The following is a 12398-nucleotide window of genomic DNA, read 5'->3' as shown; positions in this document are numbered from 1 at the left end:
CAGCCACGCACCCCCCTCAAATCCCCATCCTTCCAGCCCCATCTTCACCCCCAAATTGCCATGCACCCCCTCCAGTCCCCATCCTTCCAGCCCTGTCTCCCTCACCCCCAAACCGCCATGCACCCCCTCTAATCCCCATTCCCGCAGCCTCGTCTCCCTCACCCCCAAACAGCTATGCACCCTCTCTAATGCCCATCCCTCCAGCCCTGTCCCCTCCTGCCCCTGAACAGCTATCCACCCCCTCCAATCCCCATCCTTCCAGCCCCATCTTCACCCCCAGACCGCCATGCACCCCCCTCAAATCCCGTCCCTCCAGCCCTGCCTCCCCCCCCGAAACAGCCATGCACCGCCTCTAATCCCCATCTTTCCAGCCCTGTCTCCCTCAACCCCAAACAGCTATGCACCCTCTCTAATGCTCATCCTTCCAGCCCCGTCTCCCTCAATCCACTAAACAGCCATGCACCCCCTAGGTCCCATCCACAAACCCACTGCTACTGCCCTCCTACTCCCAGACATCCCTGCCTCTCTCCCATCCACATCCCCCATCTATTCTTACAAAATGCACCCCAAAATCCTTCAACCTGCATACATTCATTCATTTTCCCAATCCTCCTGCTACTGCACCCATAAATCCAGCCACTGCCACCTGAATATTGCTCCTCCAAAACCCATGTGTCCCCAAGTCAGCTAGGTGCCCCCCCACAAAATCCATCACCACAGCTCAGATGATATCTACTCCAACATCCAACTCCCCCAAAATATCAATCTATCCATATCCCCAAATACCCCCAGTCATCTGCCCCCACTTCCTCCCCCCAGGGAAGGAAGACACAAAACAGTCCCCAGCCCTGTGTGCCAGAGAAAGAAAGTAAGTGATGGGGGGATGAGAGAAGGAGAGAGCTGGGCAGGGGCGGCTCCAGGCACCAGCTCGCCAAGCGCGTGCTTGGGGCGGCAAGCCGTGGGGGGCGCTCTGCCAGTCGCTGCAAGGGCGGCAGGCAGGCTGCCTTCGGTGGCATGCCTGCGGAGGGGCCACTGGTCCTGCAGCTTCGGCGGACCTCCAGCAGGCTGTCGCCGAATTCACAGGACCAGGGACCTCCCGCAGGCAAGCCGCCAAAGGCAGCCTGCCTGCCCTGCTTGGGGCAGCAAAATGCCTAGAGCCACCCCTGGAGCTAGGTAAATGAGTGCTCCAGAAGGAGCTGGGAGATGAATGTACTGCGCGAGGGGGGATTAGATGGGGGCTCTAGGGCAGGGGGAGAAGGGAGCAAGAGAACAGGAAGTTACTTAGGCTGTGAGCTCCTCGGGGAAGGAACTGCCTCTGTGTTCGTACTGTGCCTAACGCAGAGTGGTCCTGGGCTAGCCGCTACCACCTGGCCCTCGGCTCACTGGCACTGAGCCCCAGGCTGCGCTCTGCTCTTTGGTGAATGACACTTGGATCTCTCTCGCTCCTTTGATGTAGAACCTCTGTGCCGGGCCTGCAGTTGGACCTGTTATGTCTTGGCATGGAGCTTGCACAGGCCAGTCTCCCACTACATGTCTGGTCAAATGGGAGGAGATCATGAGGTGAAATTAATCTAATAACCTGTCCAGAAATGTGAGGTCCCACTCCCTTGGGATATTCTTGGCTCCCCCCCTGCCACACTGGAACCTTTCCACAAGCAGCAGGTATTTAGGTGCTTGCACTGAGACATGAAGCACAGGGCCCTGGGCACGCTTGCAGGAGTGTCTAAACCCCTTGCCTGCAGCCACTGCACTCCCAGCCCAGCCCCATCACTACTTTGGGTCAAATTAAATGTTTCATTTAATTTTTGAGGGTTTTTTAACCTTTTTTTATTTGTTTTTAAATTGAAGTAAAATTCAAAATGCCTTTTTTTTTTTTTGAATGGAAAAAAATCAAAACTTTTTATTCTGAAAATGTAAAAATGAGCCCTTCAATCTTTTTGGATTTTTTTTTCAACAAAACAGTTGGGAAATTACCTGCAAATTTGTGAAATGTTTCTGTTGACCCGAACCTGCATTTTCTGATGGGATAAAAAAATTTAGTCTGAAAATTTTGCCCAGCACTAAATGAAAAAACTACAGTCTCTGAAATGACTGTCACAACGGGCTTACCATTTCAACCCTGGGTCTAGGAGACCCAAACAAAACCAGCCCACTGCTCTGTACCCTCCAGGCATGTGATATGGATATGCGCGATGTATGCTCAGAGATAGGAATCAACTGTAAAACTGGAACGCAAAGTCTGAGGGTGTTGAGATTTGCCTGCCCATCCCACAGCCAGGCCCAGCTGTGAGGTCTGGATGCTGAGCCCAGCTTTCCTGAAGTCTGGAGGTATTCAGATCTGGTGTTTTGGTTCACGCTGGTCTCTAGATGCAAGATCAGCAAGCCTGTGCTTTAACCATCTCCCTGAAAGCTGATAGGGCTTTCATGCCTCTTGGGTCACATGTGTCCCCTTGCCCAATGCTTAGAGGCATTTGGTCTGGGAGAACAGGAGTTGAATGGAGAGTCAGAAGACGTAGCTTCTATTCTCAGCCCTCCACTGACCTTGTGCAAGTCATTTCCTCTCTGTTCCCCCTCCCACGCTTTGTCTGTTTTGTCTACTTAGCCCACGTCCACACTACAGGGTAAAATCGATTTTATTAAAATCGATTTTATAAAGCAGGCTTTATAAAATCGATTTTGCGCGTCCACACTAGGGCTACTTACATCGATGTTGAGCGTCCATGTTCCCTGGCGTCCATCTTTTCCCTGAGCGTTGCACTCTGGGTACCTATCCCACAGTTCCTGCACGGGTCCCTGCCCTTTGGAATTATGGGTTACTAGCCCAGTGCATGATGGGATCAAAGTCCCCATCCTGGGTGGTTCTGGGTACAGCCCCCCCCCCCCTTCCTGTAAACGGCACACAGTCAGTTCGCGCTGTTTTTACTGGCTGCAGTGAGGGAAACGCCATTTTGCAGCAAGCATGGATCCAGGTCTGCTCTTGTCCTTGATCGCGAATGCTGTAAATAATTCACGCATTCTCGTTCTATCACTGCTGACCCATGATGCAGAAATGCAAGAGAGAATGCTTGAATGCGGGGACGACAGCGATGACGAACTGGAGAACGAGTTTTCTGACTCCCCGGGCCCCTGCACGTTGGAGCTCCTGACGGTTATGGGTGAGGTTCTACCCGTTCCGCGCCGCTTTTGGGCACGGGAAACAAGCACTGACTGGTGGGACCGCATAGTCCTGCAGGTGTGGGACGATTCGCAGTGGCTGCGGAACTTTCGCATGCGTAAGAGCACTTTCTTTGAACTTTGTGACTCGCTTTCTCCTGTCCTGAAGCGGCATAATACCAGGATGAGACCAGCCCTCACAGTGGAAAAGCGAGTGGCAATAGCCATATGGAAGCTTGCAACGCCAGACAGCTACCGGTCAGTCGGGAATCAATTTGGAGTGGGCAAATCTACTGTGGGGGCTGCTGTGCTGGAAGTATCCAAAGCAATCATTAAGCTGCTGCTTCGAAAGGTTGTGACTCTGGGAAACGTGCAGGCCATTGTGGATGGCTTTGCTGCAATGGGATTCCCTAACTGTGGGGGGGCCATAGATGGAACCCACATACCTATTTTGGCACCGGAACACCAGGGTGCCCAGTACATTAACCGCAAGGGGTACTTTTCGATGGTTCTGCAAGCCCTGGTGGATCACAAGGGACGTTTCACCAACATCCACGTGGGATGGCCAGGAAGGGTTCACGACGCACGTGTCTTCAGGAGCACTACACTGTTTAAACGGCTGCAGCAAGGGACCTACTTCCCTGATCAGAGAATAACAGTTGGAGATGTCCAAATGCCTATAGTTATCCTTGGGGACCCAGCCTACCCCTTGATGCCCTGGCTAATGAAGCCATACACAGGCAGCCTTGACAGTGCTCAGGAGTTGTTTAATTACAGGCTGAGCAAGTGCAGAATGGTGGTAGAATGTGCATTTGGCAGGCTTAAGGCGAGATGGTGAACGCTTCTTACTCGCTCAGATCTTAGCCAAACCAATATCCCCTTTGTCATTGCTGCTTGCTGTGTGCTCCACAATCTCTGTGAGAGCAAGGGGGAGGCCTTTATAGCGGGGTGGGAGACTGAGGTAAACCACCTGGCCGCTGATTATGCGCAGCCGGACACCAGGGCAATTAGAAGATCTCACCAGGATGCTGTGCGCATCAGAGAAGCACTGAAAAGTAGCTTCCTCATGGGCCAGGGTACAGTTTGAATGCTGATTTTCCTTTCAATTTATTGCTGCCCTCCCCGTCTATGCAGTGTTGCTGCTGCAAGATACTTTGCCTGCAGCATTCCTCAATTGCTTGCTTAGGTTACTTGCGAGAGCTGTCCATTGGAAAACATATAATTCTGTATTTCCCAATTATTACCTACCTCCACCATTAGCTGCTTCCGTCTGCTGCTAGGCACAGTACCTGCAACCTTCCTTAACTGCTTTTTTATTGAAAATAAAGTTACTACTATTTGTTACAAGAATTGTGTTCTTTATTTAAAATCAGACCCTTTCATCAATCAAGCATCATGCTTGTTGTTACAATACTGTGCATGAAATTTCATAACTCAGCGTTCTATGGGGGACGGAGCGAGGGAGGTTTGGAGGAAGGGGGAGGGAGGTTTGTAAGAAGAAAGTGCATCAGAGAAGACAGAAAAAGAATTCTCATGGACCAGGTTACGGTATGGCTGCTTTCTTTGTTTTCCCTTTATTACCCATATCCCCAATTGTCAAATCCTGATGCTGATAACTAGCTTCCGTGCAGCTTTCCAAAGCTGCTTGCTTTAGTTCATTACCAAACTACAGTCACACTGCCTTAATAGCATGACCTGAGAGTAAGAATAGGCAAAGGTGCCGTGGGAGAAGTTTGGATCATTAGAGGAGGGAAAAAACAGGACACAAAGGGCTTTTCAATCTAATGAAAGCCTTCTGGTTGGAGTGTCCGCAGCAGTGGAGGGGGCTGGTGCAGAGAGCCTTCCCCCACGCGTTCTTACACGCCTGGTTCTGGAAGGTGTGGGACAGGGTGAGTACTGAGGGAGGTTATACACGGGCTGTAGGGGCATTCTGAAACCACGGAGCTCTTGCAGCATATCGCGGAGGATGTCAGTCTGATCACGAAGAAGATCCAGAGTTGCTGCTCGCCAGCGCTGATCTTCCTGCCACCTGACATCATTTTTGGCGTCCCTCCTGTCTTCGCGTTGGTCCCTCCTGTCTTCGCGTTGACTGGCAGCCTCCCTGTACTTTGCGACCAATTGTTTCCAGTCTCCCTGCTGAGCTCTCTCTGTACGGGTTACTGCCATAATTTCGGTGAACATGTCCTCACGCGTCCTCCTTTTCCTCAGTCTTCTTATGATACCCCCCCCACGTAGATGAGAAGCGAGAGGGAGGCTGGAGAAATGTGCAGCTGTGTGTGGGGGGGTGGGGTTTGGAAAGAGTGATAAAAGAATCATAAGAGACACATTTCACACAACCATGCATACAGTCTTTCTCCTCACTGACCTGTGCTTGTTACCGAACCTGGAACATTTTACTTTACCACAAGGTCACCTTAGGATTCATTTAATACTTATTGCTTGTGGCTGAGGACAGAGAGTTCTGCTCAGACGCAGGTCAGGGGAGCACACAGACCGTGTCCGGAGAAAATGTTAAGTTAATAATGGCTAGTAATCCCTGTAGTAGATTGTCCTGGTAATCAAGCAGGTCTCCTTGCCTGCGGTTTGCTGGGTGGTTAGGGGAACGCGAGAGCAAACCGCGGCAAAGCTACTCTCCTTCCCTGCTTTGCTCTCGCGTTCCCCCAACAAGCAGGATGAATCCACCCTGTTACAATGGAGACTTTTCTAAAAACCACCTCATGGGTCACTGTTTTAGGAAAGGTTTTTAATCTACTTGGTCAGTGACTCTAAGTACAGGTAGTGATTTGAAGCACCCATTAAAAAAGGCTTACAGTAAACCGAAGCTTTTAGTAAAAAAAATTACACTCACCAGAGGACGGTCCCTCAGCTTCATTTTCTGGAGTACTGCCTTGAGATGGCTGGCAGGGAACCTCAGTAAGGGTGAGGAAAAGATCCTGGCTGTTTGGGGGGATAAAATGCTCTGTGCTCTCTGCTGGAGCCTCCTCCTCTTGGTCCTCATCATACTGATCATCGTCATCAAATAAATCTTCCGTAGTTGCAGGAATCACAACGCCCACCTCTGAATCAACAGACAAGGGGGGGTTCGTCGTTGCGCTGTTCCCCAATATTGCGTTAAGCTCGTCGTAGAACCGGCATGTTTTGGGGGCAGAGCCTGACCTGCCCTTTGCTGCTTTGGTCTTCTGATACGCCTGTCTGAGCTCTTTCACTTTCACTCGGCACTGTAACGAGTCCCTGGTATGTCCCCTCTCCCGCATGGCATTAGAAATTTTTTCAAAGGTTTTCTCATTTCGTCTGCTCGAGCGCAGTTCTGAAAGCACTGACTCTTCTCCCCATACAGCTATCAGATCGAGTAACTCCTGTGTGCTCCATGCTGGAGCTCTTTTCCTATTTTCAGGAGACTGCATTCTTCTCTCTGCTGCTGAGAGCTCCACGCTGTGCAAGCAGGAAATGGAATTTCAAACTTCCCGGGGCTTTTCCTGTTTACCTGGCCAGCAGAAGAGTACCTTTACCTGTGTAGAGCGGCCACTAGAGCACTGTGGGATACGTCCCGGAGGCCATTAACTTCGATGGCCGTTCACACTATCATAAAATCGATTTTAAAAAATCGATTTTGGGGTTACTCCTCTCGTTTTGATGGAGTTCCAAAATCGATTTTAGGGACCCTTAAAATCGATTTTATGCACTCTGTAGTGTGGACGGTTACAGCTTTAAATCGATTTAGAGCTCTTAAAATCGATTTAAAGCTCTAGTCTGGACCTGCCCTTAGATAGTAGGAGACAGCTGATACCCTGAAGAGGTTACAATGTTTGTTCAGTGTCTAGTACAAGGAGACCTCGATTTTGGCTGGAACCTCTAGCTGCTAAAAGTCCCTCATGTCACAGTGCAGCCTGCTTGGGAGAGACAAGCACCAAGACTCAGAATTGCAGCCAGGAAGGTTTTATCTCATTAAAATGGCATCTTTTAAAAATAAATATTTTAAACAAGAATTAATCAATACTTTTGTATATAGTTTTGTGGAGCTCATGATCGGTGCCTTTGAGCCAGTGTGGCAAGAGACCCTCCCCTTTATGTAGCAGAGTCATGTCCTTACTGATGGCCAACTCTGTCAGTATACGTGCCCACAGATTAAGGCATGGTACGTGGACAAGAGCAGGGTTTGAAGATCTATGTACTGGTAACGGCCCCATAGGAAGATGAGCTAACGAACCATTTTGCTCATTTAATGTGATCCCTATTAATAACAGACTATCAGAAAGTAGAAACTGAAGATCTATGGATTTATCTATACAGAGACCCTCAGGAAAATTAATCAGAATTAACTCAAGGTGTGAATTTAAAATTGATTAGTTAAATCCTATTAAACCCTGTGTGGATGCTCTTATTCAGAATTAAAATGACCTTAATTCAGTTTAGTTTAATTCCCCTCAAGTGAATTAATTAACCTCAAGTGAATTAAGCTAAACTGAATTAAAGTCATTTTAATTCTGAATAAAAGCATCCACAGAGGGGCTTAATGTGATTTAACTAATCCACTTTAAATTTATTTCAGGTTAGGTCTATACTTACAACTGATGTCATCACAGGTCTCCACCCCTCTGACCAACCGAGCTAGGCTGACCTCAGTCCCAGTGTACATGCAGTTAGAATGCATCAGTTGACATAAGCTGCCCTCATATGGGGAGGTGGTGGTCTGACTCCGACTGAAAAACCCCTTCTGTCAGTGTGGGTTGTGTCTACACTCTGAGGTTATACTGGCATAGGTACAGTGATGTAGCTATGACAGTATAGTGTCCTTAGTGTAGACATACCCTCATCAGATTAGCTTTTCTGAGTGTCCCCATGTAGACAAGCCCTAAGAGTTATTTGAAAATATGAAATTCAATTTGGATGTTGGGATAATGTTTTTCATTAAGATAAAACCACCAATGTGAAAAGGAAATAAGTAACAGCACATGCTGATCTCCTATTTGTGGAACACAAACCCTAGAACTTCCTGGGGAAGCTTCCTTCAGTGGAGCCATGTGCTCCTCGGCCCAACTGGCATCTCATCGCTGGACTGAGAGGACATAGGTACGTCTGGAAGTTCCTCTGGTCTCTTCAGTCCAAAAGAACCCTGAGAAACCAAAGGAGAAGAATGTTAAGTCACCGAAGAAAGGAAACGGGGAGAAGAGGAGGAGGCAGCAGGAAGGGGAAGGAAAATAAGGGTGAAGGTTAATGAAAATAAGACTCAACTTGCTGTAACTACAACTTTCTCCTGCTTGATGGAATAAGGCTTCTGGCCATGGCATTTAAAAGCCAGAAAGTAGTGTGAGTTGTGGAATATGGGGACAGAGAAGAGAAGGCCTGTTCTAGGTGACTTAGAACCATAAATCTCTCAGAGGATGGCCAGGACTTTGGTGGGGGCCACCGGTCACACCTCCTGAATGGAATAAAGCAAGACTGCTCATGAGGGGACCAAGTGCAGGGCTTCTTCACAACAAGGCATACAGTGCCCTGGCTCTGCAAATGCTGTTTTCAAAGAAAGAAAATTAATTGTGCCCCAATCAAACCATTTTACTGGAAACATACTCCATAGAGAGTGAGGGGATGCGTCAGCCATTGCTGTTCTGTGCAGGTTCTTATATCACACTCCTCCCTGTAGTAGCTGAGAACCTTCAGTAGCACATTCAGCAGCGTGACTAACACCTGGCACTTGGTGTTTATTCTCTCAGCCTCTCCCCAGGGGGAGACATGTGCAGTCTTGTTAGAGTGGGGCAGTTTGGGGGGCGGGGGGCAGGTGATGTATTTTATGTCAGAGAGGCAGGTCAAAGAAGTGCACCTTGCACTTGGAGCAGAAGGTAGGTGGGGAAGTCTGGTTCCTGGGGGAATTCATTCCACAGTCTCAGACCCTCCCCCCTAAGAAAGCTGTCTCCTGCACAGATGAGCTTAACCCTTGTTGAGAGTTCCATTCTGCTAAAGCAGTGGTTCTCAAACTTATTTGATCGCACCCCCATTATTTGTGTCTGTAGTCGTTTATGCCCCTGCTGCCACACAAGTACATATACTGGTGTCCTGTTCTGAAGGCAGAGCAGACAGCAGCAATACCTGGCTAGGCAGCACCACCTCCAGGTAGGGTGACCAGATGTCCTGGTTTTATAGGGACAGTCCCAATTTTTTGGTCTTTTTCTTATATAGGCTCCTATTACCCCCCACCCCCGGCCCTATTTTTCATACTTGCTGTCTAGTCACCCTACCCCCAGCAGCAATGCAGAAGTCAGGGTGGTATGATATGGCATTGCTGCCCTGACTTCTGCGCTGCTGCTGGCAGCGGCACTGCCTTCAGAGCCAGGCACCTGGCCAGTAGTCACCACTCACCTAAAGCTTCCCATATCCCACAGGGGGGCATGCCCCCAGTCTGAGAATCTCTGTAGAGGAATGAAGCTATCAACCACAGTCTTCATCCCAGAGCTCTAGACAAGAGGAAACTAGTCTTTTCTTCCAAGAGAAGACTGCCTGTTTTTTATATAAACATCAGCCCTACAGTATTGGGCCACAGAGGAGGGCTGTGTAATGTGCACTGAGTGCTAGGCTATGCACACACTTACGTGATGCAACAGAGAAGGAGCATGATCCCCAAGGCAAGGGGGAAGATGTACAGAGCTGCCCGGGGGAAGGACCCACGGATATGGGTCCAGAGATCGTCCATGTAGTCTGCCAGCCAGGACCTGCGGACTCCTGCAGAGGTGACACATTCTAGTCAGCAAAAGGAGCAAGGTGATGGAGGGATAGAATAAAAAATCTGCTACAGGGATGTCCTTTGTAAAAAAAACACCTCAGGGAAAGAAGGTATGTGGCACCTGATCCTGTCTGTGGGAGATTCAATGAAGTATCACACTGGCGAGTCCCTGCTGCCTCCTCACATGCCCAGCCAGTTATCTCACCCACTTTGTCTCTCCATAGCCCAGAGAGTGAGGAATGGATAGCTCTGAGGACTGGTGATGGAATATGGCACCTGACTGTGCTCCCAGTGAACTCAGTTGACCTCAGTAGGAACAGGATAGGGCCCAAGGCAATTTGCATCTCTAGGTCACTTGTTTCAATGTTAACCAGGCTGGTAGTGCCCACCTGATGGCTTGTTAGTAGCCTACATGGAACAGGCTGGTTGTCTGGTAATATAAGAAGGTTCTAACTTGGTAGATTAGAACCTACAGATATTCTCCTGACATCTGTGAAGCAACGGAGATCCAGATCCCATGTGTCTTTTCTTGGCAGACTCCTTTGTCCCAGAGCCACATGAGGGTTGGATCCTGGGCTGAACATAGATACTTGGGAAAAGGTGGGTTCTGTCTCATTAGGTTTTGGAACCTGGAAGGCAGGTTTTGGGAAAGCTGAAACTGCCTGAATAGCATTCAGAAAGACTGGAACATCTCTAAGGGCTCATCTGCCTGGGGACACTCAGGAAAGTTAATTGAAATTAACTTTTAAAGTTGATGAGTTAAACTTCATTAAAACTCTGTCATTCAGAATTAACATGGCTTTAATTTGGTTTAATTCTGTGAATTAAGCAAAATGGAATTAAGGTCACTTTAATTCTGAATGAGAGTGTCTACGCAGGAATTTAATGCAGTTTAACTCATCCACTTTAAATCCACACCTTTAGTTAATTCAGATTAACTTTCCTGAGTGTTCCCATGTAGACAGACCCCAATATTAATTGTTAAATGTTGCGGTTTTCTCAGAGTTATTTGAACAGAGACCAAGAGGACTCATTTTAGCTGATCCAAGGAGTGAGATTTTTCATAAAAGTAGATTTAGAAAAGGACCAATAAATCAGAACTTATTCTGAAGCATGAATAGTATAATTCAGTTCCTGTTCCATTCACCCCTTTTGATCCTACATAGCCCATAGTGTTTAACTATTAGAACTAAGAATACACTTATCTTTTCACTTGCCTAACCTTGTGACTGTCCTTTGCCATTATAAGGAACAAGAGCTCGAGGAGGAGATAAGTCTAGTGTCAGTGCCCTCGATGCACATTATTTTTAGTTTTATACAAAGCAATCCGAGAGACAACCCTGAACTCTGAGCCCTTCTTAAAAAGGAAATGGAGGGTCATTTGGTAGCAGGGTAAACAAATTACATTCTGCCCTCTTGAAATATCTACATATCCCTTTGGCACAGGACAGGACTAGCTATGATGTTTCATAGTGGCACTAATCTGCCCCCTTGGCAGCAGTTTTAGCAGAGTGACCACAAACTGAATGGATCATGATGACTGAACTCCTCTCTTGTCCCTAAAACTGGTTCCTCTTAGGTCCAAGTGTACATAGCTAGGGCCAGTGCTGTAGATGCTCTTATGGATACACTGAGAATTTATAGTTTCAGAGCTGAAAATCCTGTCCCTTTCTCCAGCACTGAACTGACTCCAAGGGAACAATAAGCCTCACATCCATCGTGTACCTCAGCCTCCAGATCCCAGACACCAGGAGAGGGGGGGGGGGGTTAAAAATACGTCATCTATGAGCACTACCAATGGATCTGGCAGTACCATTCTCTACTTCCAGCCCATACAGCTGGAGGCATGAGGCCTGTCTCTACATAATGTGGCTTTAGCTGCTGCTTTTGCTACTTACGTTGGATTTCCTGGCCTGATGCTCCTCTCTCTCCCACAGCAAAGGGGTAAACTTTCCCCTTCTCCTGCCAAGTCAGAAGTCTTCCTGGGACTGGTTTCTGGGCTCCCCGCTCTCTGATCCTGAAGAGGTGCCTGGGTGGGTGGGAGATGACCTCAGGCTTGGAGGTGGACTGGTAGCAGGAGGCAGAGGCAATCAGCTGGACTAGCAGCGGAAACACAGCCTTGTGCAACAGCAGTGCCATGGCTTCTTCCTGCCAGGGGACTTCTCACGGGGCTGGATTCTCCTCACCTGGTTCCACCTGGCCTCTCACACGCTTGCCGGGCCCTACTCTTGATCTTTAGGCATTCTTTGACCACAAGAAGACTGAAAAGTGTAAACAGGTTGGGGTTTTGTTATTCTGAGAAAAGACTTGTCAGTTACTAAGGAGAAAATTTCCCAAATCCATTCCCCTTATTACAGCAGAAAAACATATGAGCCCAACATGCTGGTGAGTAACTGTTCACACAGTGCCTGATCCAAAGCTGAGTGATGTCAGTGGGAACCTTTCCACTGATTTCAGTGGCCTTTGGAACGAGCCCAAATAATGCACAACTGTGCCTATAGTGCCTGTTTGGATGCGCTCATACAGGCTT

The 12398-nt window shown here is 48.3% G+C and overlaps 2 protein-coding genes across 2 annotated transcripts; both read right to left on the bottom strand.

Annotated features, from left to right (window-relative positions):
• Positions 1 to 4882: 4882 nt before the first annotated feature.
• On the bottom strand, positions 4883 to 6418 carry LOC127057034 (uncharacterized). Its single transcript, XM_050965651.1, has 2 exons — positions 6002 to 6418; positions 4883 to 5423 (listed from the first exon to the last, which is right to left on the bottom strand). Exons 1-2 carry the CDS (start codon positions 6405 to 6407, stop codon positions 4930 to 4932), a joined length of 900 nt encoding a protein of 299 aa, XP_050821608.1. The 5' UTR covers positions 6408 to 6418; the 3' UTR covers positions 4883 to 4929.
• A 1743-nt stretch (positions 6419 to 8161) lies between these two features.
• Positions 8162 to 12070, bottom strand: SMIM9 (small integral membrane protein 9). Its single transcript, XM_050965235.1, has 4 exons — positions 11767 to 12070; positions 9738 to 9867; positions 8518 to 8572; positions 8162 to 8266 (listed from the first exon to the last, which is right to left on the bottom strand). Exons 1-4 carry the CDS (start codon positions 12005 to 12007, stop codon positions 8162 to 8164), a joined length of 531 nt encoding a protein of 176 aa, XP_050821192.1. The 5' UTR covers positions 12008 to 12070.
• Between the last annotated feature and the right edge of the window lie 328 nt (positions 12071 to 12398).

This window comes from Gopherus flavomarginatus, chromosome 8 (assembly GCF_025201925.1).
Source record: "Gopherus flavomarginatus isolate rGopFla2 chromosome 8, rGopFla2.mat.asm, whole genome shotgun sequence".
NCBI classification, from domain to species: domain Eukaryota; kingdom Metazoa; phylum Chordata; order Testudines; family Testudinidae; genus Gopherus; species Gopherus flavomarginatus.
This window is presented reverse-complemented; position numbering and strand designations above follow the sequence as displayed.

Excerpts from the sequence above, each read along its gene's own strand:
- LOC127057034 (XM_050965651.1), bottom strand. The coding sequence starts at position 6,407 with ATGCGGGAGAGGGGACATACCAGGGACTCGTTACAGTGCCGAGTGAAA. Across the intron at positions 5,424-6,001 it reads AGCTGAGGGACCGTCCTCTG|CTGCACATTTCTCCAGCCTC; the intron begins GTGAGTGTAATT and ends CCCCACACACAG.
- SMIM9 (XM_050965235.1), bottom strand. The coding sequence starts at position 12,007 with ATGGCACTGCTGTTGCACAAGGCTGTGTTTCCGCTGCTAGTCCAGCTG. Across the intron at positions 8,573-9,737 it reads CTCCTTCTCTGTTGCATCAC|GAGGTGTGACCGGTGGCCCC; the intron begins GTAAGTGTGTGC and ends TATTCCATTCAG. Across the intron at positions 8,267-8,517 it reads CATCCTCTGAGAGATTTATG|GGTTCTTTTGGACTGAAGAG; the intron begins GTTCTAAGTCAC and ends TTGGTTTCTCAG.